The 26,643-nt window shown below is 41.2% G+C and overlaps 2 protein-coding genes across 2 annotated transcripts in view; one reads left to right on the plus strand and one right to left on the minus strand.

Annotated features, from left to right (window-relative positions):
- LOC106655837 (putative uncharacterized protein DDB_G0277255) overlaps window positions 1–26,643 on the minus strand; it is a 152,642-nt gene that overhangs the window by 91,613 nt on the left and 34,386 nt on the right. The window lies entirely within an intron of this gene.
- LOC106655838 (zinc finger protein 616-like) lies at window positions 22,514–24,164 on the plus strand. The gene is made up of 3 exons (XM_014376413.2): window positions 22,514–22,715; window positions 22,785–22,899; window positions 22,975–24,164. Exons 1-3 carry the CDS (start codon window positions 22,681–22,683, stop codon window positions 23,998–24,000), a joined length of 1,176 nt encoding a protein of 391 aa, XP_014231899.1. The 5' UTR covers window positions 22,514–22,680; the 3' UTR covers window positions 24,001–24,164.

The raw sequence follows: 26,643 nt of genomic DNA on the forward strand, positions 1-26,643 counted from the left end.
CAGCAGCAGCAGCAGCTGAAGTAGTCTTGCTCGTCGTGGGCGTGATGCCTTGATTTTTCTCTTTACAAATTGTTTTCTCGACACCGACGCAGCCGCCGCCGGCAAGACGATCGCTCGACACTTTGTCCGCACGCGCGCCGAGTAATGCATCGGATTTCCCTCATGTCGCGTCCAACTGCTCCCGATCGTCACGTATTACACACAATTTCAACGAGTTATACGCATCAGAAATACTGTATTTTACTTTATTTCGTTTGGAATGCATGTAACACAAGTTTATCGTGGTAAAAGTTCAAGTGGAAAAAAATAAAAAGGAAAGAACGCACGACGCGAGCCCGAGACTAGAGGCTTGCTATATCATCATTATTATTTTATCCTCATAAAGTCGCGTTTTATCAACGGTGTCATCGTTTCTGTAGCTATGTGTCGCTCGTGCGTGTATACAATATAAAGCTTATAATACATTTTATAAATATACGTACGCGTGTGTGTCTCTCTCTCTCTCTCTGCCAGTTACTGCTCGGGCAGAGACGCGAGAAGCCTCGTTTTGCGCCAGGACAATCGATGTATAAGCAGCGGCAGCTCGCGTGTACATATACGCGTTATCTCGCGCCGAGGATTAGCGATTAGCGACGAGACGCGCGACGCGCGATATATAAATTCCGGTTTCCGTGTTATAATGCTTGCATGCAAGGGCCGCTGGACGACGACGACGAGTTGGCTATTTCGATAAAAGCTGATTAGCGCCGGGGTATACGCGCACACAATAATATATATACGCAAGTCGGAAAACGTGTAACGAGGATCGATTTAGAAAATTGTTATACACGCACTATTGTACTATTGGTAGTACGTCGTCCTGATAATCTACGCATATACGCGTCTATATACTATCCTGTCGATACCTCCGAGTGAAGTATGATATGTACCGCGCGAAGCTGTCCGTCATTGTTCGTCAGTGCGAGGCCTTCGATTGCGTTGCGGGTATCGTACTCGTCTTTGTCGTCGTCGGGACTCGAATTATGGTCACGTCCGTGAGTTTATCACTCATACGCTAATGACGATTACGGGAGATCGATACCGTCTACTTCCTAATTATATGTACGACGTTATTATAATCCTGTCACACATTGATAATGATATGAGGTGCGTTCGATCATGCGATGTTAGAGATGCATTTTCAACGCAAGTTCCGTTTTTGAGAGAGAGATAGTCTGCCGTTATAGCTTCGAGGATGTGTACCGCGGTAGGAATACCGTGCCATGCCTGCCACGCAGTCGAAAACATCAAAGCCAAATCGACAAACTTGGATTTCTTTGATTATTCCAAGTCCGATATGGTAAGACGCGCGAGTGTAAACAACTGCAAAAAAGATAAGAAGCGGCAGAAGCAATATACGTATATCGTCGTCGTCGTCGTCGTGCGGAGGAGGAAGATCAGTTACCCCGGAGGCAGGTGACGGCACACACTCGCTCGCTCGCACAATAATAATACGTCGTTGTCGGATGTCTCGAGAGAAGAAGGATAAAGATGACGACGCGATCGTGTCGCATCTTTGCACAAAGCACACACACACACACACACGTGTAGGCGCTCTTTTTTTCTTACGTATGTATATCAGCACGACCCGCACGATCGATCTCGTTATTGAACATTTAACAAACGATCGACCCTTGAAAACATTTCCTATAGGAATTCGGCAGGATCCTATACAGTAATTTTTTTCAATGCAATAATGAACATCGTGAACACGTCTAATTTGAAGACATAATCAAGCCGTCAATTTTTTAAGAATTAAAATATTAATTGTAAAATTATCGATGCGCCTGCGTTAGATATTTTACTACTACCTGCAGCTGCAAGTACCGTTCTTTAGCCGTATGAGTTTAGGAAATGTTTATCTGTCATTTGATTATTTCTTGACATGGACCGCGTAATTGTGTGAGCTAATTGTACGCCAAGGCGAAATTTCAATGATACGAGAGTCCTTGTTCGTATCGCAGTACATATTCTGCGTGTGGCCAGTCGGCTGTATTGGGAAGTAATGCGAGTGCCCTGGAGGGGGAAAAAATCCAATATGTCCGCTATAGCCATGAGGTTTAACATAGGAGTGTATGGGAAGTTTACAGTTTTTTGCTCATATTTCAAAAAATATGCGAATTTTCGGAAAACTGAGGACATCAATCGATTCCTCGTCAAATTTTACATCGGAAATGATTGTCGACTGCAAAAGTGTTAGTGTAAAATTATTCACAATATCTAGTTAAACAGAGAAATTCGACTATGAAACGGGGCTCTCGCTTCGCTTTGACGTGATTTTTATTTGTTTAACTCGATATTGTGAATAATTTTACACTAACACTTTTGCAGTCGACAATCATTTCCGATGTAAAATTTGACGAGGAATCGATTGATGTCCTCAGTTTTCCGAAAATTTGCATATTTTTTGAAATATGAGCGAAAAACTGTAAACCTCCCATACACTCCTATGTTAAACCTCATGGCTATAGCGGACATATTGGATTTTTTCCCCCTCCAGGGCACTCGCATTACTTCCCAATAGAGGGGGAAAGTATCGCCGAGGAGCTATCACAATCGTGGGATCACTTCGCTACGCTAATACGTCGCTGGCGAGGAGCTAAATTCCAGCAGTGAGCGAGTGTTTACAAATTAGTGTGAATTCCATAACCTCGAATATTTTCTCAGCAAAAATCGTGCAAATTCATTGGTAATAAATACAAATAAAGACGATGAAATGGAAAGCGGAGAAGATACAGTAAGGTATGATTGCTCTTGTACATATTATGATAGTTTTTGAAACGCAAACTTGATTATTCTTCAGGGTGAAAGACGAACCGAATGATACTTGGACGAGTGCAGACGACGATTATGTTTTCAATTCGGCGGACTCTCGGGAAGTTAAAAACTTCGAAACATTCCCGTTTAATAAATCACCAGTGAGTTAAATGATTGGAATTATTTTCTAATTTTCCACTATCAAAAATTATCAAATAATTTAATTTAGGCAATGTCATTAAGGGAAAAGTTGGATGAAGGAATATTCATAGATTGTGAATGCAAAGATGTTAAACCTGAACTGAAGCCTTTATCCACAATTATCTGCAAAACTGAACATCAGAATTATCCACCAGTAATAAAAAATGAATTCCAGACCAGACACTTGGTTGAAAAAAGTTTAATGATTTTGATAAAAAAAGGTTTCGATTATCATAATAATCGTCAATTCCAAGAAAATCCCCGATTTCAATTTGATGAATATAAAGGAGTCGAAAGCCTTAGAAAAACTATTCAAAGCAAATTACCTTACAAGTGCCAAACGTGTCAGAAATGGTATATTGGAGAAGCGAGTTTGAATGCACATATCGATACAACACATAAGAGTATTGGATCATATGAATGTAAAATTTGCCACAAGTCATTCGCATACAAAAGTAGCATCAAAACTCACATAGATGCAGTTCATAATCGGAATAAACCCTTTGAATGTGATATTTGCCACAAATCATTTAGTACAAAACAATACCTCAACATTCACAGAAATTCATTACATAATCGGAGTAAACCCTTTAAATGTGATATTTGTCATAAATCATTTGGACAAAAACAACACCTCGAAACTCATATAAATACAGTACATAATCGGAGCAAACCCTTTGAATGTGAGATTTGTCGTAAATCATTTGGACACAAAAGTAATGTCACTAAACACATACATTTAGTACATAATCATAGCAAACCCTTCGAATGTGATATTTGTCACAAATTATTTGGACGAAAAAGTGATCTAAAATCTCACGTCAATGCTGTACATGATGGTAGAAAACCTTTTGAGTGTGACATTTGTCACAAATCATTCGCGAAAAAAAGTAACTTTAAAACACACATAAATGCAGTACATAATCGGAGCAAACCCTTCGAATGTGATATTTGCTACAAATCATTTGGACAAAAACAACACCTCGAAACTCATATAAATGCAGTACATAAGCGTAGCAAACCCTTTGAATGTAAAATTTGTCAAAAATCATTTGGAGAAAAAGGTAAGCTCAAAATTCACATAAACATAGTACATAATCAGATCAAACCTTTTGAGTGTGAGATTTGTCACAAATCATTTGGACAAAAAGTCAATCTCAAAAGTCACTTAAATATAGTACATACAAGCAAACCCTTAGAGTGTGACATTTGTCAAAAATCATTTGGACACAAAAGTAATCTCACTAAACACATAAATACAGTGCATGATCGGATTAAGCCCTTTGAATGTGATATTTGTCATAAATCATTCAGACGGCAAGATTATCTTATAACTCATGTAAATTTAGTACATGATGTATCAAATCTTTTGAATGTGAGATTTGTTACAAATCATTTGGGCGAAAAGGTACCCTTCAAATCCATATAAATTCAGTTCATGATCGTATTTAACTTTTTGAGTGTGACTTTTTGAGAATGTCCTGAATCGCAACATAAGTGCAGTACATAATCATTACAAACCATTTGAGTGTGAGGTTTGTCATAAATCATTTGCATACCAGAATAAACTTAAAAGGCACTGTACACGATGGGAGAAAAACCTTTGAATATGAGATCTGTCACAAATCTTTTGGATAGCGAAGTGTACTCACAAATCATTTGGACGAAAAAGTAACCTCAATAAACATGTAAATACAGTGCATGAACGTATCAAACCCTAAAAGTGAGATTTAACAAAAAAACATTTGGACATAGATGTAGCTTCAAAAGGCACATGAATGTAATACAGTATCATAGCAAATCCAAGGAGCACAGGAACCCAATTTTATGTTCAACAATAAAATATTTCAAACATTACTAATTGTTTTTATTTTTTCATTAAAATATTGCCCTTTGAACCGATCTTTCAACATTCTAATTATTTGTTGAGCTTTCAATGCAATACCAATAATAATATGATTGTTGGAAAAGTATAAACTCATAATGATTTACATCCGAAAGAGACACCCCCACCGGAGACAATTATAGGAGCACGCAAATATGTCGTTTCCGCGGTCCGGATTTTTTACACGTTCATTGTGTGCGTATTAAAAAAGAAACTAAATAAATAAAACGCTACGGGCGAGGACGCGCGAGATGGACTAACTGTTAATTTATCGGCGACGCGTAATATATAATATGCGCATAAAAAAGTTTCTCGTCTCCATCTCGATCCAATAACTGCGATACACGGATGTGCGTATACGCGTTTGCCAATAAAAACCAACTGATCTTCTCGATATTATAAGCGCTGTAATCTTTATAATACGGACGCGGGAGCGATGTATACACGCACACGTTGCGCAAGCACAATTCAGCGCGGGAGGGAGCCAATAAAAATAACTCCACGAGACTTTTAGGATAGTGTAATGTTGCAAGGATAGAGAGAGAGAAACAAAAAACATACATCAATCGTGCATACTTGGTTTTTAATCCTTCTTCGGTATTCATTCGCATACACGTGCGCATATAGTATTTAAATCTATATAAATACGACGATTAACATAATAAATATAATATTCATAATCGAGCTACCACATTATTCGGCCGTTGTTATTATTATTATAAAATCAAAAAGCACATTTATTATTGATATAACATATATATTTACGTGACAATGCGTCGAAGGAATGTCCGCGCGTGGTTCATGCATAATTTCCTTTCTCTCTCTCTCTCTCTCTCTCTCTCTCTCGATCGAAAACAAGTCGACGATTTACATTTACACATAAGTACAGAAAAACACGCGCAGTTCAACAATCTCATAATCGACGAAGCGGTGAATATTTACATACACGTATGTGTAATAATGATACGTGTGCAATTCGCGAACGTCTGTATCGGCGATATTTTTATATCATATTGTACGGTGGCTTATAATACTCTCCTTACTTTTCGATCATCCAATATTTCCACTCAAAATCGCGAGCGCAACGAGCTCGTATATTACAACATAAAAAGTAGTAACGCACCCGCATACGTGTACGCGTGCAGCTATAACCGAGAGAGAGAGAGAGGATCCTCGAGGAGAACGAGGAAGTTTAAGAAAACGGAACTAATACGGTCCAAAAAAAAGAGAGAACAAGAGGATGAAGAAAGATGAAAAAAAAAAAGAGACGGAGTATGTACGATTCGCCGTTTGATCGTCGATGCGCGCGTTTACTCTATGGGTATGTATACACGCTGCGTCGAGCTTGCGCGACTTGTAATACGTCGGCAATAATACGTATAAACTATATCGACGAGAGATACTCTCGCCGCGCTGTGTCTCGGGGGCCGCGCGCGCGACTCTGCGGCGCAAGCAAATTTGTATGTACAAAATGTATACGCAACGATGCGATCGGTCTATACACCGAAACGGCGCTTGTATATGTAATGGACACATTTTTTCCCCCTACGGGCTGTATACACACACGCATACACACGAAGCTTCAATATTTGAACGAGAGAAAATCGGCCCGCGCGTTTTTTATCCCGACTTCTTCTTCTTCTTCGTCGCCGTCGTCTTCGATGTACGTAATATTGGAAGAGAATGACGTATATTGGAAGGAAGCATCTGCGCGTCGCGAGTCCGCGAGTGTTTGCACTGTACAGCCGCTTTGGAAAAATATTACACGGGGGCCGCCTACGCACGCGTTAAAAGTATGCGGTTTGTTCGTAGCCAAAAAGGAATTTCGTATTATATCGTTATGCAGCTTTGTATATTTGGACGCGATTGGACTTATATAATCCATACATCAAGTCCTGCTTATATATTATTATATTCGTCTACACGTAGCGAGAAACGATTTGATTTATCGTCTTCGAGTGCGCCAAGAATCTCATCGACACGCATCGGCGTGTCATAATATATATATATCCCCGTGAAATATCTTCATTTCTACTGCTGCTGCTGATGCTGCTGCTGCGCCGCGAAAGAAAAATCGAAGGCATAAATTTTGGCTTTCGGGGGCTTCGAATGAACCGATCAAATATAAAATGCGAGCTTGACAAGGAACCGCAAAAAAAAACAACAGCAATAAGCACGAGGGAAGAGAGCAAAGGAGTTACAAGCTCGACGAACAAAGCGTCGTACAAGCCATTTTATTTCATTTATTTATTTTTGCTCGACTTCACCCGCGCGCCGCTTATATAGCGCCGTGGCAATCTTAATGGACGCGCGAGGCCAGGGCTCGATTAATCTAATCCTTTTGTGTATTTTGCATACATGCACTTCTAAGATCATCGACAAAAGGCTCTCTTGCGTTGTGTATATATATACGCGCGTAATCGAGAGAGAGAGAGAGAGAGAGACGCGAGACGATCGAAAAAAATTTATGTATATGCGCGCACGGGGGAAAAAAGGGAAAACAAAATCTCTCTCTCGAGCGGGCACACAGGATCGAGTCAGCTCGTGGTGGCGCCGAGGCGCGAGCCGATTCAAAAATATTACCGCCAACGTGCCGCGACGCGGAGTCGATAAATCACGCTCGCGCGCGCATCGCTCGCTGCCTTTCAAGAGCAACAGAGAGAGAGCTGCAAAATCAGGATATCGAGCGAAATTTTTTCGTGCATTTATATGCATATAAAAGGCGCTTAGTATTGTGGCAAAAAAGCACGAGATAAAAAATGATGAGACACGTATTCATCTCTGTTTATATCTTGTCTTCGTGGTCGTCGTCGTCGTCGTCGTCTCCGTTCGACGATTTGTTGTCGATGTTCGGCCATTCGACCGTTTCACGATCGACAGGATACAAATTTGTCAAAATCATCATGTGTGTACCTACATATGTACACGAGTGCGTGTGTCGTACACCGTTAAAGAAAATATTTACTCTCGCGAGCGCAGTGGATGTTTTCTTTTGTATATATGTACGGAGGACCAAAGCGTGTTCAGCGAGTGTAAGGTATGTACACGTGCCTGGCGTGCGCTCGCGCGAGTGCGAAAGAAAACAATCGCGATCGAGCCGAGTCATTTTGGTAAGTCATCGAGGAGACCCCGAGAACAATCGTTTTCTCGACGCACATTTACTATTGTAGGCGATCGTTGGAGTATAGACATCATCGCGCTGAGCGGTTTGTGCGCAACTTCCATGTCCCAAACAAATTTAATGGTCAAAATTAACCCGACGATCAATGAAATTGGTTAATCAGCTTATACGCTGCCCCGTATTTTCTTTTCTCGAAAAACCGCGGCAGCAGCCGCATCCGCTACAGATGCATACCTCTCGAAAATCCGTCTATCTTGCACGAACACAGCTGCTCGTGCACCACGCACAGCTTCGAATTGGATTATGTGTATCGAATAATGCAAGTAATCTCGAGGTATTATACACCGTGTACACGTATATGAACAGATGTCTCGCCGACGTATCGGTGCGGAGCTAGCGCACACGCGAGAGGCGCGAAATTCTCGCACCGCGTCTTACGATTAATCAATCATCGAGAAGCGATGTACAAATTGAATCTCTCGTACGCAGCTCGTAACGTAACGAATGTACGGCGAATAATTTGCGTTCGCGCGTGTGGGCTTATATTCACGCGGGTGCGTGTGCAATGTACAGAGACGCTCTTTTCCAGGAGGGAAAGACTGAAAAAAAGAAAAAAAAACAACGTGAATCGGTAGTCGTGTAATCGATAATTGAAATTGAATACTGTACTTGTATGCCTTGTACGTTGCGTGCATCGCGCCCCGTAACCGAATAAACAACGATGGCGTGGGTATCGCGACCCCGAAATGTTCGGCTTGCGCGAATATAGCCGCAGAAAGTTAATTCGCGGACCGATATATACGTATACGAATGTACAACGATGATCGACGTTGAGAAAACACGCGTCGTCGTTATACCGTTCCGATCGCCATTATTATAATCGTTATAATTGCGATTTGCCCGCGAAACGTAACGAGGTCCGACGCGGACGACTCTTTGTTCTCTCTTTCTTATTTTATTTTTTAATTATTTGCTCGCACCGAAGGGACGCCAACGACACGCATCCTCGCACCCTTTTCTTGTCCTCGGCTCGTGTACGTAACGCGTGTACACACGACCTGCATACGGCTCGAGCGATATCGTGTATTACAGCTCTCGATGCCGTACACGTATACGAGAGGCTCGTTTTTATTTATAAGCGGCTTGGGACTTAGGCGTCGACGAACAGTACCTTTTCAATTACTCGCTACACGCGATATTACGTCGCGTATCATTTCTCTTATGCCCATAAGTACGCCACCGTATCGTCTTCTTTTTGCTCGCGATTGATTTTTTCTTTCGCTCGCGGAGGGTGTACCGTCCAAATACGAGCATACACATTGCTGTGCGTGGAATATTGTTTATCATCGGAGCGAGAAAGAGAAAAAAAACACGCGCACACATCTCTTCATCGTAAATCCATACGGATACATATATACGAGCTTACATCGAAAACTAGAGAGCGAGAGGTATATAGGGCAGGAATGCACAACACACTCGCCACGAGGCGTGTCGACTTTTTCGAACAACACATTAGTCAAAGGTAGTTTAAGCGTCGACGGCGGCAACGGCGTTACTCCGAATCTCTTTTCTATTTTTAGTGGTAAAAAAAAAGGGTATTGGTGTATAGCTGCAGCAGCAACAGCAGCAGTGAGTTGTCTGGCAATTTGTTTCACCCGCGCCTCGGCACATGGATGTATACATTCACAACGTATATATACTCGAGCTCGGGTGCAATACACCTATACATATAAAGTATACGTATAGCCGTGTAACGAATGCGATACATGCATTTCGCGGCGCCGGAATCGCGCGGATCTTTGCGATCGTTTCTACATACAAGCGTACATCGACGACTCTCCGGTTCTTATGATGCAAAAAGAGAGAGAGAGAGAGAGAAAGAGAGTGAGACAGTTCATAATGTATGCATGCCGTACACGAGTCGCGCGCAGTGCTACGTGTATTCCACGTTGCCGTTTTTGCGCCCCAATACGAGCACAAGCCGTAGTAATAATGTAAATAGATGGAGAGGAGGGCGCATTATCAGAGCGGTGTAAGCACGACGACGACGAAGCTCGTAAAGCTGCGGAGCGATCGAACCTCGGAGTCGTGCGCGCGAGAGGGTCGGCTCGTCGCGAATTCATGCGGGATATCGAGCTTCGATTCCATGGAATTCAATCAAAACTATCGTCGAACGATTGATTGTAGCGACTATTATTCACGAAGATGCAATTGTATATGTAATAATGCACATTATATGGCGACACGAGTAACAACAGTGACCATTGAGTGCAGTGACTTGAAAATCGATCGACTTGTGCACGTTCCGAAGTATATTACTGCAAAAATTGTTCGTACATTTAGTAGTAGTTTTCAAATTACCGCTAGATGGCGTACGATCGAATTCTGGTAAACTAAAAGAGAAATAGCAAAGTTTTAGCATCAAGTAAGAGGAGCTATTATGTGTAAGCTGTACAAACTAACAGCCGAAGATTACACACAGTGCTTATAAAACATTTATGCCGTACAAAATAAGCGAGAGTGACCCCGCTTGGATCTATGCTGCACTTTTGTCAACATATTTTTCGTGCCCCATAGTTGATTTGTTCTTTAAATACCTTTCCCTCGTCACTTTACTTTTCACGCGATATCGTGCGCGTGCTCGATCGCTCGCAGCGGTTCATGTACTTACTATATACCGCCGATACGATACACTCTCACGCGGGCGCATATAATATAATAAATGCGTGTCCTATCGTGGCGTGGACCGGGCCGCGATCCGGAGTGCGTGAATCACTCGGAATACTTATTATATACGCGCGACGCGAGAGAGAACTCGTTCTCGTGATCCTTTCTGCGAGGGCTGCTTGGTTTGCTGCTGCAATTCTTATATATTATATATATGATGTGGCTCGAACTAATGCCTCCTACGAGTCGACGCGAGAGATGATCTGTATAGGCATGCCGTATAAACACGCAGGTATGTATATGGGTCAAAATAATACTTTTTTACAAAACCGTGCGCACGTATGTCACCGATCTTGGCGCGCTTTTGGTATGTTATAGTACATGGTAAAAAGGTCCCAAAAAAAAATTTTTAGACCCCCTCCCCCCTCCTACCCCCCACTTCCGGTATAAACGTCCATTTTCGATCTATATTTTTTCTGAGGACATGAAGCAAGTAAAAAATCTGAAAAAATTCATAAAAATACTTTTCCACAATCCAAACAACCTTGAATTTTTTCAGATTTTTTGAGTGCTTCAGGCCTTCAGATAAAATCATTGAAAATTTCAAAAATCGAGATACGGCGGTATGAGCCGATGTAGTACTCGGAAATTTTTTCAGTTATTTTTCGCATTAAAAAACATAACCTCAATTTTTTTCAGATTTTTTCAGATTACCTAACGCACCTTTTGAAGCCAAAAACCGATTTTTTTGACGAAAATAATTTTTTTAGGACAGTACGGAGCCTCGAAAAATCTGAAAAAAATTTTTTCTTGTTTTTTTCATCAAAATACGTAATCTCAAATTTTTTCAGATTTTTTAATTGAAGGCGATAGCTTCTAGGGCCGAAAAATGCTATTTTTAACAAAAAATGGTTCCTAGAACCCGATGGTTCCGGTGAAAAAATTTGAAAATATTTTTTTTGAATTCCTTGTCAAATTTTAATAAATTTTGACCGTTTCAAAAGTTCGATTGAAGCTTCCTAGCTCATTTTAGAGCAGGACAAAGATTAGTGCAAAATATCTGAAGACGTTTCTGAAGACATTAAGGAATGATAAAACTCGTTTGATGCTCTAAAATGAGCTAGGAAGCTTCAATCGAACTTTTGAAACGGTCAAAATTTATTAAAATTTGACAAGGAATTCAAAAAAAATATTTTCAAATTTTTTCACCGGAACCATCGGGTTCTAGGAACCATTTTTTGTTAAAAATAGCATTTTTCGGCCCTAGAAGCTATCGCCTTCAATTAAAAAATCTGAAAAAATTTGAGATTACGTATTTTGATGAAAAAAACAAGAAAAAATTTTTTTCAGATTTTTCGAGGCTCCGTACTGTCCTAAAAAAATTATTTTCGTCAAAAAAATCGGTTTTTGGCTTCAAAAGGTGCGTTAGGTAATCTGAAAAAATCTGAAAAAAATTGAGGTTATGTTTTTTAATGCGAAAAATAACTGAAAAAATTTCCGAGTACTACATCGGCTCATACCGCCGTATCTCGATTTTTGAAATTTTCAATGATTTTATCTGAAGGCCTGAAGCACTCAAAAAATCTGAAAAAATTCAAGGTTGTTTGGATTGTGGAAAAGTATTTTTATGAATTTTTTCAGATTTTTTACTTGCTTCATGTCCTCAGAAAAAATATAGATCGAAAATGGACGTTTATACCGGAAGTGGGGGGTAGGAGGGGGGAGGGGGTCTAAAAATTTTTTTTTGGGACCTTTTTACCATGTACTATAACATACCAAAAGCGCGCCAAGATCGGTGACATACGTGCGCACGGTTTTGTAAAAAAGTATTATTTTGACCCATATATAAAGACGATTAGATAACGAACGGCCTTGAGCGTCGTAAAAAAAGGAGCAGCTGCGCGCCGGCCTTATACCGTTAGATATTTGCATTCTATTGCTCAAATTTACATATTATTAGCAGCAGCAGCAGCTACGGCACAAGGATGATCATCCCGCATACGTGCCTTCGCGTGTATTTTTCTGTGTTATAAAAATTTTATTGGTTTATATACACGCGCTCTCGACGACGATGACGAGACGAGCCCATGCAAGAGAGAGAGAGAGAGAGAGAGAGAGAGAGAGAGAGAGAAAAGAAAAAGAGTAGCTGCGATCTCCCATCGACACTCTCGGTTTTAATCCTATTATTCTTTACGACTTTTCGCCGTATTTGTTTTTACCTTGAGTACCGCACCGCGCGGGTTTCGGAGTGCAATATTCTCTTCTCTCTCCTCTTTTTTTTTTTTATTTATTTATTCCCGGCCCCGACAATGGCGCATAGCCATACAATGTATATACACATAAAAAGAACTATTAGTCGCGAATGATGAAACAATTAATTCGCTCTCCTAATAGCGGCCCGCACCGATTCCATAAGGTATAAGGTGTGTGTAAAATATCACTTTGAGAAACAAAGTCTCTCCCCGCTCCGACCGACCAACTTTTGGAGCTGTGAGCGCGGGTATATAATAGTGACGAGTTTCGGTCGCGACGAATAAAATACAATCCGACGAATTGAAGCGCATAATACGATTTTATTTGACGCCATATAAAATAAATAAGCAGTCATTATTTGGCTTTTTATCGAGCAATAAAGCCGCGCGATATATTGCGAATGAACTGCCTTCGCGGCATGAGCGTGTACGCGCGCGTATGTATATATATATATGCAACAACCTACGCGAGAGCCGCGTGTGATCATCGCGTCGACCTGTGATTCGCGCCCGCCGCGGCGCAGTTTCTAAAAGTCCAATATAAAATTCGGTTCGCGCGCGGGCAACTTGGACGAACGAAGATTTTTGTTTCTCGGGAATCCCCGTGCATTGACGTTGTTACGTTATGCGTGGCAGGCAACCGAAAGTTCAACCGGCTAAATATGTATATATGTATATGTAAAAATATAAAAAAATCCGGAGGAGAGAAATGCAAATTGGACTCCTCGCGTCCCGATCGTGCACGAGCTGTGCGAGTGTTTTTCGTGTATGACATATTGTAAAGTGATACATAAACCATCTAGATAAATTTATGGATTATGCATTTTCGGGGGAAGGGGGGGCGGGCGAAGATCTTGTCTCTCTTTTTCGAAAGGAGAGCGTCGAGAGTTTTGTTTTTGAGAGAGAGAGAGAAAAGGCGTTTGTTTCTGCTAGTGCTTTTGGACAGATGAAAATTCGAATTGGGGCTGACGACTAACTACGTGTATACATCTGCATTACTACACACACACAAAGAAGCGCGGCTAGGATCGTGTGTCCTGGATCTCGTTTTAAAAGGTCTCCGCTGCTGCTAAGAAAAAAAGGGCTCCCGCGCGTGCACTAGTTTCATTCTCGACTCCGTCCTCTATCCTTCGCAGTGCCAGTCCGAAAATTCTCTTTCACTCTCTGGTAAACATTTCGATCGCGCGCAAAATTATTTTTCTGTTTTTTTTTTTTTGCGCGCGCTTCGTATTTTTATTTTTCCGAATTTTTAAACTCGCGCGAGATGAGAAGAAGAGGAGGCGACGCTCTGCGGTATCTCGCGCTATTTGTCCGAATGACTCACGCCGAGACGAAAACCTGGCACACGAGTGCCAAAAAAGCGAGAAATGCACGCAGCCGAGTCATTTCTTTCTTTTTTTAAGCTCCAAAAAGTCGATGATCTATCGGCGTACGATATTTTTTTGGTCTCCTGTCCGACTTTGCAACACGTTGCATAACGCCTAAACGCTAAACAGACGCTCGATATTATGAATATAAAATTTTTCGTCGCGGAGAATCGCGCGCGAGAGCACCACGGCACCACCTTGCGCGATTTCTCGATTCTCGAAAATACCAACGGCAAAAAATAAATCCATAATTCTCTCGAGAAGACGCGCCGGTCGAGTAAGGTGAATTACGAGCTCGTATGAAGAACATACATAATCAGCTTAAAAACGCGAATTCGACAGCCAAGATAGATTTTCACACCTATGAAATCGCGCCGCGCATCGATACAGAAGCTACACAAGCGTATGGCGCATATCTTAACGCGTAAAGACTTCTTAATCCTTGCGCGCGCGTATACGTTATAAAAGCAGCTCGCCAATAAATACCGATTAGCGTCGACTAAATCTTTACTTTTCTTTTTGGTCTTCATCTGCGAATCCGCAAGCGAACCGTAATTGAATGTATTTAGTAGCTTTAACCGAAATAAAGTCAGTTTTTGTGTTGCAAGTATTAGTGTAACGCGAAGAAACGATTACGCGAGATTATGATATAAACGTAACCGCCTGACACTTCATTTTATCCGCGCGTCTAAATATAAGTGTTAATTTCGAAGCGGAAGATAAGCCGAAGTTAAAACGAAGTTCGTATACACACGGTAATGCGTGTGAAAGTGATCGTGTTATCGCGCGCGTAATAGTTTGAAGTTCTAGTTAAACTCTTTATTCGTGTATCGATAAGAGAATCCCGAGAATTGCAGTGTTTTTATCGGACGGCAGACGGATGGTGGCATCTTTGAAAAAAAAAGAAAATATATTTATAAACAAACAGACGTCGTATCGATAGAGCTCGAGTCTCGGAACGAACGACGACACGCGTATGATGTAGTAGCATGCGGATGGACCACTGCGCGTGCACCGTGGGACGATACATTCATACGATCGCATGGCTTTGGGCAGCGGAAACGGATTAAAGCCATACTATGGACAGCTCGCGGCTATGCGTGTGCGATACGGCGGTGGCCCCCGAAAAAAAAGACTCGCGTCCGTATAGCTTTTCAAAAGGGGCCAAAGGGATCGACGTGTCAGATCGGAGAGGATAATTTTGTCGCTCGCAATGTGTCTTTGCGTAAATGTAACGCATTTCACGTGTACGCGTGCTACGAAAACGTTTTCAACGATCGGCACCGTCGACGATTGAAATACGATTTTCTTCAGCTTTTCTGTTTAAGTGAAAAATCTTTATCGGCGTTTGGCACGAGGGGTAAGCTCGTGAAAAACGAGTTAGACGAGAGTATGTCGGTCATTTAACTAGAAATATTTCCTGGAAGTAGTCATTAATTGGCGTTTTAAACATTTTAAACATTGAAAGAAAAAAAATTCGGTCATTCGCAGGACGGTTTACTCTATGAGAGTTTTCTCCATAAAAATATGCTCGCGACGGATTACATAAAGTTTCCAATTTTATACCACCACCTCTTATCAGTCATTAGATTACTGCTCTCGATTAAGCCGCATGATTAACATACGGGGTTGTATACATTTTTTTCAGGTTCCTTTTTTGACAGCAGTATCTGAGTGTGGTGTATAAAATTGGAATCTGACAACTGATGCGAGCATGATCTCTTATATAGTGATCAAGAGAAATTTCTAGCCACTTGCGGGTACCTCGATGTATCGCTAGATCGACATCTGGCGTCGGGAAAGTTAAATGTCACACCTACTCTGATATAAGAGTGAGCACACGTTCATTATGAGCCAGATGTGAAACATCTTCATCAATTAATTAAAGAAAATTAAAGAATTAAATAAAAAAAAGAACATGAAAATTAATAAATTAAATGACTAAACAATAAAAAAAATTAAAAAACAACAAAAAAACTAGAAACTATAACATCAAGAAAAAGAAAAGTCAGAAAATCCCAACACAACCATCGATGTTTCACATCTGGTATAAAAGTAAGTACTCATAATTAATGAGTGCTTACTTTTATAATCGTTCCCTCTTATTGAGTTAAGTAATAAGTGCACTAACGCACCAGATGTGAAACATCGATGGTTGCATTGGGATTTTCGATTGCTAGTTTTTTTTTATTTAAATTTATTTTTTATCGATTTTCTAGTTCCTTGTTTTTTTTTGTTTTTTACTTTTTTATTTTTTACTTATTAGATTTATCAATTTTCATTTTTTTTTATTCTTTAATTTTCCTTAATTAATTGATAAAGATGTTTCACATCTTGCAGCTGTTCGTAAACAACTGATTTTTAAAAAAAAATTTTGTTTCGCGGTCTACCGTAAAATCGTAAATTTCGGTATATAATGTATAGAAAAGATTCGCGCTCGCGTTAATACCGATTCCTCTCTTTACGGCCCAGACTGGCAGGCGGTACGTGTATTTCGCGCGCGAGGATCTAATGATTTCTCGGAGCGCCGGGAAACGGCACAAACGCATCGGTGTATACACACGATAAATTCTAAAAAAGTATCTTCTCTCTTTCTCTCTCTCTCGTCGACGGAACAATTTTTCAATCAACCCGGCCTAAAGAATCCACGAAATTAATTTAGCTATACATCGCTCTCCCTTTCTCACAAAAGGCCGAAAGGGCTCGTTGCTAACCTTTTTTTTTTTTTTACTTCGCTTCTTCTCCTCGTTGCTCGTTGCACCAAGAGAGACGCGACTGACAGGCCCTTTGGTTTCGCGTATATACGTACGTACACGCACCGCGTGAAATTTAATTCGGTAAGCTGTAATACGCGTTCTACTCGCGCGAGAGCAAGGATCAACAACAAAAGACCTGCGCGCGTAAGGCAATGCACTCCCACTCATCGGACACGTCTACGTCGTCGTCGAAAAGAGAGAGAGAAAAAAGAAGGGCCGTGATTTAAACGTATTACGGCTTTTAAAAGAGAAATACTCTGCGCGCATACGAGAAAAGGGCAAATAGTTTACGTTGAGTGGTGGTTTCTGCTGCTTTCTTATTTAGAAAAATCAATCCGGAGCGCGTGGCGGACTAACATGGGAGCTAATTTACTGGTCGTAAAGTGAGAAGAAAAATTTTGTCGACGTCGCAGGCCTCTTTTGGTCGGCCCTCGAGGATTAATTGCGAGCGATCTGTTGGATGAAAAAAAGACATTCTTTCTTAACGCTACAATATTCCTTCGATCTATCTCTATGTAATTGAATTAACCGTTAAACAATTGTCAAATGCCAAAGGTCGATTGCAGTCAAGTTGGCGAGCGCAACAAAAAAGTAACGTATCAAGCTCAACGAGAGATCAACGTGGAGATCCTTCCCAAAAATGCACGAATTAAATGTCGGCTCCGCTCGGCCGTGGGAGTGACGCTCCGGGGGGTTTATTTTTTTAGCTGCGCACGTCGTGGCAGTCGTGCTCGCTCGCGTTTAATATACTTTTCTGCGCGCGCGTTTATATAACCAAAGCTGCAGCGGCATCGCGGGCAGCCACGACTCTTCGTGGCGTCGTAAGCTCTTACGCTCGCTGCGCAGATTCCTAAGACCGGCAAGCGAGCACGTAGTCGGTCGCGAATAAATGTATAACATTTATACACCAGAGAAACCGAGCGAGTGCCGCAAGTCGTTCCAACGAGCTTGTCTGTATGTGTGTGTGTGTGTGTGTCCTCGCGTCGAGAGACTACATACGTACGTTGCGCGGCGCAAGAGCTAAAAGGGCTTTACGGTCTGACTAATTAAGGAATGAACGAGCTCGTCGAGGGGCAACGTTTGATTTTAACCTTTTTTCTTTTTCGTGCGCAAATTAACAAGAATTTCGCGGGCAACGAGTACGCGTGTGAATTTTCCACGCGCGCGCGCGCGAGTGATTTTTTAACTTTTTTTTTCTTCGATTTTTATCCCTGTCGACGAATCGTAAAACTAACTCGACGCGATATATCGTACAATGAGCAATTGGTCGGCGCGCGTCCAATATAAACTATATCGCGACGATCGGCAGCGCCGTGTCAATGAGCGCTATACGATGATCACCGATATAAATATTTGTTTCTTTTCCCTGTGCGCGCGTCAGCTGGATCGTCGTACCGCACCGCGATAAGTTTCTCAAGTTGAATAGACTCGCCGTCGTCTTCGTCGCCGCATTCGACGCGCGTCCGCGTATACGCCGTGTAAAATGAGGTATGTCCCGCGATAAGACGAGCAGCGTATCGTGGTAAAAATACGAGCGAGAAAAAGTAACAAAGAAAAGCGCGCGATTGTTAATAACGCAAAAACGTGCGTAAAAATAGCGCGAGGTAATTGCGGCTGACGCAAGTTACGTATGATTACGTCGAATTATTATATTATAGCGCAACGATAGGACTCTTAAACGAATGCAGTTATGGTTTTTTCAATATCGACATTCCATCTATGAAAAACCAAAAATAAGAGCACTTTCAACTTTTGAACTTGGTCCAATGCACGCCGAAATGTTCTCCGCGCAAGCGAACGTAATAAATGATGATAAATATTAAAGAAAATAATAAATCCTGAATCTCATCGATCGTTTCAACCATCTTCGTAATGTAATGATAAATTTGACCCCGCGTTCGTCCGTCATTTTTTTTTTTTCAAAAAACTTTGGCAATAACATTAAGAGCTGCTAGGCCCGAGCGTAAAAAAAGGAGTCGCGTGTAAATCTTCCCGGGATCGCATCAAGATCGGCCAACTCGCGTGTACATTTATAGCGGCTGCCTATTAACCTACTTGCATATATCCCTCGCTTTCTTCTCCCTCCTCGTCCCTCGGGTTGGGGTGGCCGCAATTTTTCGGCTCTGAGTGTGTATACTCGTTATTCATAGCTATGCTGTTATACACAGACCGACCCGCGGTGCAGAGAGAGACGTCGTGAAGTTTTCGAGGAAAAACAGGGCATTATCGTAGCTGCGTCGCGAGGCGAATACACGCACGAAACATCTATTTGTCGCGCGCGGACATTAGCTATGCACCCCGCTCGATGCAGTTATGTGTTGTACCGACAAAAGTAGCTATATAACAATCGCCACTCCGAAGCAGCGACAACAACTTTCGATCTGTGTATAGGGTCGTGTGTATCGCGTCGATAAATCGGAGCGATGCGAGAGCAGCAGCAGCAACAACAAAAAAGTGTACAGTGTCGCTCGTTGGTTATATATAACGTACACGAGTATGGAGAGCCGAGCCGGAAACGAAATAACACATCCTTCATGCGTTCATATATATATATATATATATAGAGAGAGCGAGAGAGATATTGAACAAAACCAATTACTAGACGAAAATTCGAGCTATAAATTATGTTAAAAAAAAGAGCTCCGGGTCGAGCTCGCGGCAAAATTAGTTTGTGCCATCTTACCGATTCTCTTTGTGGTTTCGGCCTGGTATTACACACGAGTACATTGACCCAATAAAAAAGAAGGCGAAATTTTCCAGGGCTCGTTTTGCCCCCGAGTCGGGTGTTGATAAATATATTTTTCAAATTTTTATAATATACATTGCTCCACGTAGGTCACGACTACCATTGCTGTGTCCCATCAAATAAAAATATATATTAACTGTTGCTACGCAGGAACCTCTATATGGGTAATTAAATTTACTAATTTGGTGACTTATATAAAAACTATTTCGTTGACACTGACCCCTGAAATGAAACCGATAATATGAGATATCATGAAGTGGCGATTCGTATGACTTCGCTTTATGATCAGCATAATTCTTGCAGCCGCGAGGTACAGTAATATAACGATGAAAATCTGGTACACTGGCGTCATCGTCGCGCGCAACGACATATCGATCGGCCATCGAGTGGGAGCTGCGATCGGCAATTGAATCGAGGCAGTACAATCGGATGTCCGAATGTGACGGGTGCGTGCCACTGACTTGGAGTACTTGGACCTACATACAAATGAGCATTTGGGGATATCCATAATGACACGAGGTCAAGATCTCACGTGTTACTGGTTTTTTTGCTCTCTCGATATTACATTTTGCTCCCGATATATTCATTCGATCGCGATTGTTTCAACGAAATATTATTATATTATATGCGTGCGTTTGATGAGTCCTCGAGTGCGTGGCACGCGCGGTACAGCTCATCGATCGCACGCAGCATCGGCGACGCAACTCGATATAATATCGAGTACTTGAAGCAGCGGCATAATATCCTGGCCAGTTTATATTATATACGTCTATTTTTAAACCGCACACAATTACATGGAAGCCGCGTCCAGCGCTGAATTTAGCTCGACGGTTCCACATTCTTCGCTCATTGTCCGAGCGCGCGCGTATTATAATGCATTCACACGCGCACAACGAATAACTTGCATATCCTCGTTTGCATCCGCGAGTATAATACGTGTATCTTCTTCGTTTTCTTGTTCACCTCCTCCTTGTTCTTTGCGCGTTTACTTACGCACGTGCGCGCATATTAGTGTCGACAAGAAAAAAAAAAAAAAAAAAAATGAAAGAAAGAGAGAAAAGTCGAGCTTCGTTCCACAATTATCATCACTTGCGAGTACACCGACTCGATTAAAGAAGAAGAAAAAAGTAAGAAAGGTCGAGCTGGTGGAATTTCCAAAGAGAGAGAGCGGCGCGAATTGATGATGATCGTTGCAACAAAATGCACAAATACGATATCTCAACGTTATACTAGCCTTCGAAAAATTAAGCGCCACTACCGCGCGCGGAGACAGCTACAGGTGTGTGCTTTAACAGGTCCCCTGCGCGCGAGAACTCGACCACCCAAAGCTGCGCTTCTCGCACAGAAAAAAAAAAAACGAAGAAAGAGATGATGCACTATCGCGCGAGTATTACATTATTATTATTATTATTATTATTATTATATACGCGAGAGAGTCGAGAGATTGTTGTCGACGATATTAAATTCTCTGACGTCTGAATCTGAATACGCGACACCTTTTGGTTGTTATACGGTGCGCGCCGCACGGCACGTACACCGGCGCGCGAAGATAATTATTCGCCATTAACGAGCCCGGAGGAAAAAGCTGCAGCGGTGCGGCGGACTCGCGGTCGTAATTTGATGAAATTTATCGCGAATGCCCGTAAACCTCGCGCGTCCGTATACTGGACAATCCGTGGAGGATTCGGTACAAAAGGATAGTCGCTGATTTTTCGTTACAATTTTCATCGCGGACTCGAAACGAAACTCATTCAATGAAATCCTGTGTTATAATGGAAACTTAGAGCATCCTCGTGGTCAAGATTAATGAGTTCCATATCCTGGTTCACGAAATAACGAAGAAGCCCAAACGTAAAAACATTTTTATCTAATCCACGCGATTCGCTATATGTATAGGTGTGCTCGCGCGAGAAAGCTCGGGGACTCGACTCGAATATTATATGTACAGTTGGATGTAAATACACTCGACCCCCGTATAACACACGCGCCTGTGTAGGTGTATATTTGTGCCTACTCTCGACGATACGCACAACATTAATTCAAGGAGCTCTCTCGCGCACTCTCGCTTGGATATATACACTTGACTCATCTTTTTTTTCTTTCGGCTCCTCTCTCGCTCGCTTCCGCGATTACACTTTTACCCTCGAGCGAGCGAGCGCAATGAGTCAGTTAATTGCTAAAATGAAAGATTCGCTCTCTCGTATATGTAAAATATTAAGCAGCCGAGACAGAGAGAGAGAGAAAGAGATTAAAGGAATGTCGTTATAAAAACGGATTCCTTCGGCTATTACGCTCGTTGAAAAGCGTACATATTTATTGTATCTCTCGCGCTCTCTCGCGTATTCTGTGATTCAGAAGCAGCTCTCGCTTCGGCATTCGCACCGATATACGTATTGTATTTATTATTGTATGCGCGCGAGCGCGTAGCAGGTATTCGCAAACACACACACACGATTGCTATACAAAAAGAAAATATGGATCGGTCATTGAGCATTTTTATATAAATGTATGAAGTGTACCTACACACGTACGAAATTCGAAGAATTTCGACGAGCGCAATGGGCTTGATACACAACGAGCGCGTGTGTTTGTGTATACGTCATATTGTATCGCGAGGACAAAAATAAATGCTTCGCAATAGAATCATTTTTTCAAATTTCCTAATTAATTCGTAATAAAACAATATTTATAGGAAAATCTTAATAGGCACGAAATCAATAATATAAATTCTTCAATAATATTCAATAGTTCGGTGTTGTTCCGATTACTTACATTGGTTAAAATTTTCATAACATAATAACGTAAATATTATGAAGTCTAACTTAGTTAATTCGATGTGTAACATTACTACGGAAACATTAATCGTTGCCGAAAGTTGAAGTGATCAACATGGAACCAGGTGATATATTCGACTGTGCTTTCAGGTAATTATTAATTGATGAAAAAATGAAACCACTGTAGTTTAATACTTAATCTTATTGTATTTATTTCAGCGTAAAACAGGAAAAAATCGATATGTCGCTAAATGATAATGAAGATTATCAAACAATCGACAAGGCCCCTCATGTACAAAACATTGAATTATCCCAATTTATCCATGGAAATTCAGTAAGAATTGTTAATTATGTGGTACTGTTAATATATGTTTTCAAAATCCTTCATATCATTTCAATTTTATTTCAGATCCAAAGTCTTAAACAAGAGTATGATGAAACAGCTGAGCCTCATGAAGACATGGAAATAATTTTAGAGTGTAAAGACGTAAAGCCTGACAAGGGTTTATTAGTAGTTAAGAAAATGGAGGATTCTTCTGAAAATCATTTGCAGAATATGATATTCAGCGATCAAACTCAAAAAACAATAATTGTAGAAAATGCTGGGGTAGTAAAAAAAGAATTTGTTGGTGAAGAGGCAGAAACATTGACTATTAATTCCGACTGTGAACTCAGTAAGCAAAATGATAAGAGAAGAGTAGAAGAAACATCAATTTACAAACATAGACTCAATACATCCATCGATAAAGTGAATTGTAGTATCACGTGTGATACATGTGGATTGAAATTTAAAACAAAACTTGGTCTCAAACGCCACAACGACGTGAAACATAAGGGTATAAGACATGCATGTAATGAGTGTGGAAACTCATTCACACAGAGATCTCATCTTAAAACCCACATTGAAACGGTGCACAATGGTATTACACATGCATGTAATCAATGCTTAAGATCATATTCACGAAAAAGTTATCTCAAAATGCACATCGATAACGTGCATAATGGTGTATCTCATGTATGTAATGAGTGTGGAAAATCATACGCACAAAGATCTCATCTTAAAACCCACATTGAGTCGCTGCACAATGGTGTTACATATACATGTAATCAATGCGGAAGATCATATTCACAAAAAAGTTATCTCAAAATCCACATCGATAAGGTGCATTTAGATATCACCTACGTATGTGATGTATGCAAAAAGAATTTCTCAACAAAGAGTAATCTCAACATACACATCAATTCAGTGCATAAAGGTATTAGCCACAAGTGTGATTTATGTGAAAAAAATTTTAAATATCGAAGTCATTTGTGCAATCACGTGAAAATGTCGCACAATGGCAATACTCATACATGTAAGGTATGTGGAAAGACGTTCGGGCAAAGAAAAAATCTCCAAGCCCACATCGACATAGCGCATACTCGCGCATCGTGACTTGATTAATGTATAAAATTTACGTTCAATTTCTGTTAAAAACCCCAATGTACAATCCAGTATATTTGTTCGAAAGACTAATTTATAAAATGTTCATTCATTATGATATGAAGAATTCTTTTTGTATCATAATACATCTCTGTAGCATAAGTAAAAATAAAAGTAACCCATAAGTATTTTAAATAATCAATGAATTTTTAATCGCCGAAGAACCATAACGTGTATTGCACAAACAATACGAGATCTATCCGACGTCGCTTTTTACGATAATAATACCAGTAAACATACCAGCCTGCTCATTACCACTAAGAAATTATCACCTTATTATCGATTGAAAAACTCGCGCTCGGCTCACCACCAAAATAATTCCAACGACCAACTACAAAACGTTCGTTTCAAACGGCACGATCGTACGATCGACTTTCGATTAAATCCAAGCGATGACCAAAAGCGCATCCTCCGCGCGGATCGGGTCGCGGAAGTTTTCCACCGAAAGCGAGAAAAATCTTGAGCTATACGTTTATAATAGAACGGATGATCGACGCAGGCGAGAATTTTTACGTTCGATCGGGCGCGATCCGCGCAGACGCGACGAGCAAAAACAAAAAACCAGTCGACGCGAGAAAAAGGATAATCCAAAATTCGAGAGGCCTCGTCATTACCGCGTTTAGGCGCATTTTTATAAGCGCGATCTCGTATACGTATATATGTAAAAACTAACGACTGCAGCGGGACGATGTTCGGGACCGCTGAATTATATTACGAGCGCACGTATATATATATACGCGGCGCGAACAACCGCTAATTCGCACGTGCGGCCTCGCATGAACCCGCACCCGGCTGCTAAGCAAAAACAATAACACGCTATACGTGTATGATGCTTGTTTTGTTGTTTCGATCGCAACGACGCGCAGGTCGTTCAACCGGGCGCCTCTTTACGAGTTGTTGTTCTTTTTTTTTTCACTTAATAAATGTATAAATATGCGGAAGACAGGCGTCGAACGCGTCGTCATCGTCAGGCGAGAACTAAACAGCGAGACAAATTGAAAAAAAAAAAAATAAAAACAACGATCGTTTGACCATGTATAGTGGCACATAATACACGGATCGGTAAAAAGCTATAGACGTGTATGCGCGAGCTTGTTGCGATCGCGAAATATTGTGCGGGCGCCCACAACAACAACAACGAGATTGAAAGTTGAGGGAGAGAGAGAGAGAGAGAGAGAGAGAGAGAAAAAAGAAAAAGTAAAATAGTTTCGTCGCGATATATTTCACTGTAATAATACGTAAGCTCCGTACAAGCAGCAGTAGTGTACCTTTTGTGAATGTGTCATCGCGAGCGCACGCACAGGATTCCACCCGCTGCAGCTGCTGCCGATGGCGCGTCGTTAAGATTATTTATCGAAGATATTTTTGACAATTCGTTCCCTCCATCTCGGCACAAGGTGATTTGCAACTCGCTATAAACGTCCTTCGGGATAATGCGCGGCCCGATGCGGTCGAATACTTGCACGCACACACACACGCGTGTGTCTGGGCTTGCGATGCGCTTATACTTACGTATGTATGTAACGTATATAACCACGCGAAAGGGGCAAGTATACATCGGACGCGCGCGTGCTCGCACACTGTACATAAATACATGATGTATCGTTAATGTCTCAACTTTTCAATATCGCTCGAACAATAAACTTTATCCTTTTTTTGCGTTCTCTCTCTCTCTCTCTCTGCGCTTGGTAATAAAAATGTGAAGCTGCTGTGTGCGGCGCTGCGTCCCTCACGGCTACATGTGCAGCGCACAACGAGTATGCGTCGTCTCGTTACTCGTCTCTCCATATATATATATATACGAGCGAGCATCTCTCTCGAGCTCGAGCGTCGACGCGCCGATTTTCATACACATGCATCAGTCATTTTTTCACCTTTTTTTTTTTACTTTAACACGCTAACCACATATCTCGGGCCCGAAACGTATATCGGGCGCGCAAACAAGATCTAAATCTGAGAGAGAGAGAGAGAGAGAGAAAGAGCCAGGCAATCTTCTGCTCGGTCGGATAGATAAAGCGATTTGTACCTTTGGCTTCGAAAAAAAGCACGCCCATGTAGAAGCTATACGTATAAAACAACAAGAAAGATTTTGCGCACGGTAAATGGGCGTGAACCCCTTCGTTTCTTTCTCTCATTTTCTCGCGGCGGAAGTGTATAAATAAGGTTAACTTCGTTCCCTTTTTCCTTTATTTCATTTTATTTTTTGCCTTCAACCCGCACCAAGCTGCACACACGTATTACAGATTAAATGCGAATGCGCGCGAAAGTCGAACTCCGCCTCATCGTGCACGAATCTATGAGAAGTCATCATCGCGTCGAGGTGCGTATATTCGCACGTATCGTACTAACGAGAGCTTAATTGTGTATCTCTCTCTCTTTTTCTCGCTCGACTTAATCGTTTGTAAACAAACCAGATGATCGTGGTTACAACTCAAGTATCCGAGGGAATATATTTAAAGCTACTTCGTAACAATTACCGCTACGAGGCTCTTTTCTAAAAGGACTTCATTCGCGCAAGAGAAAAATATTTTCTTCGTTTATATAATTACACTCTTCGTTATACTTTCTGAACTCTTGAAAATTTATAGTGAAACT

The sequence above is a fragment of the Trichogramma pretiosum genome, unplaced genomic scaffold (genome assembly GCF_000599845.2).
Source record: "Trichogramma pretiosum strain Unisexual culture from Peru unplaced genomic scaffold, Tpre_2.0 scaffold49, whole genome shotgun sequence".
Lineage (NCBI taxonomy): Eukaryota > Metazoa > Arthropoda > Insecta > Hymenoptera > Trichogrammatidae > Trichogramma > Trichogramma pretiosum.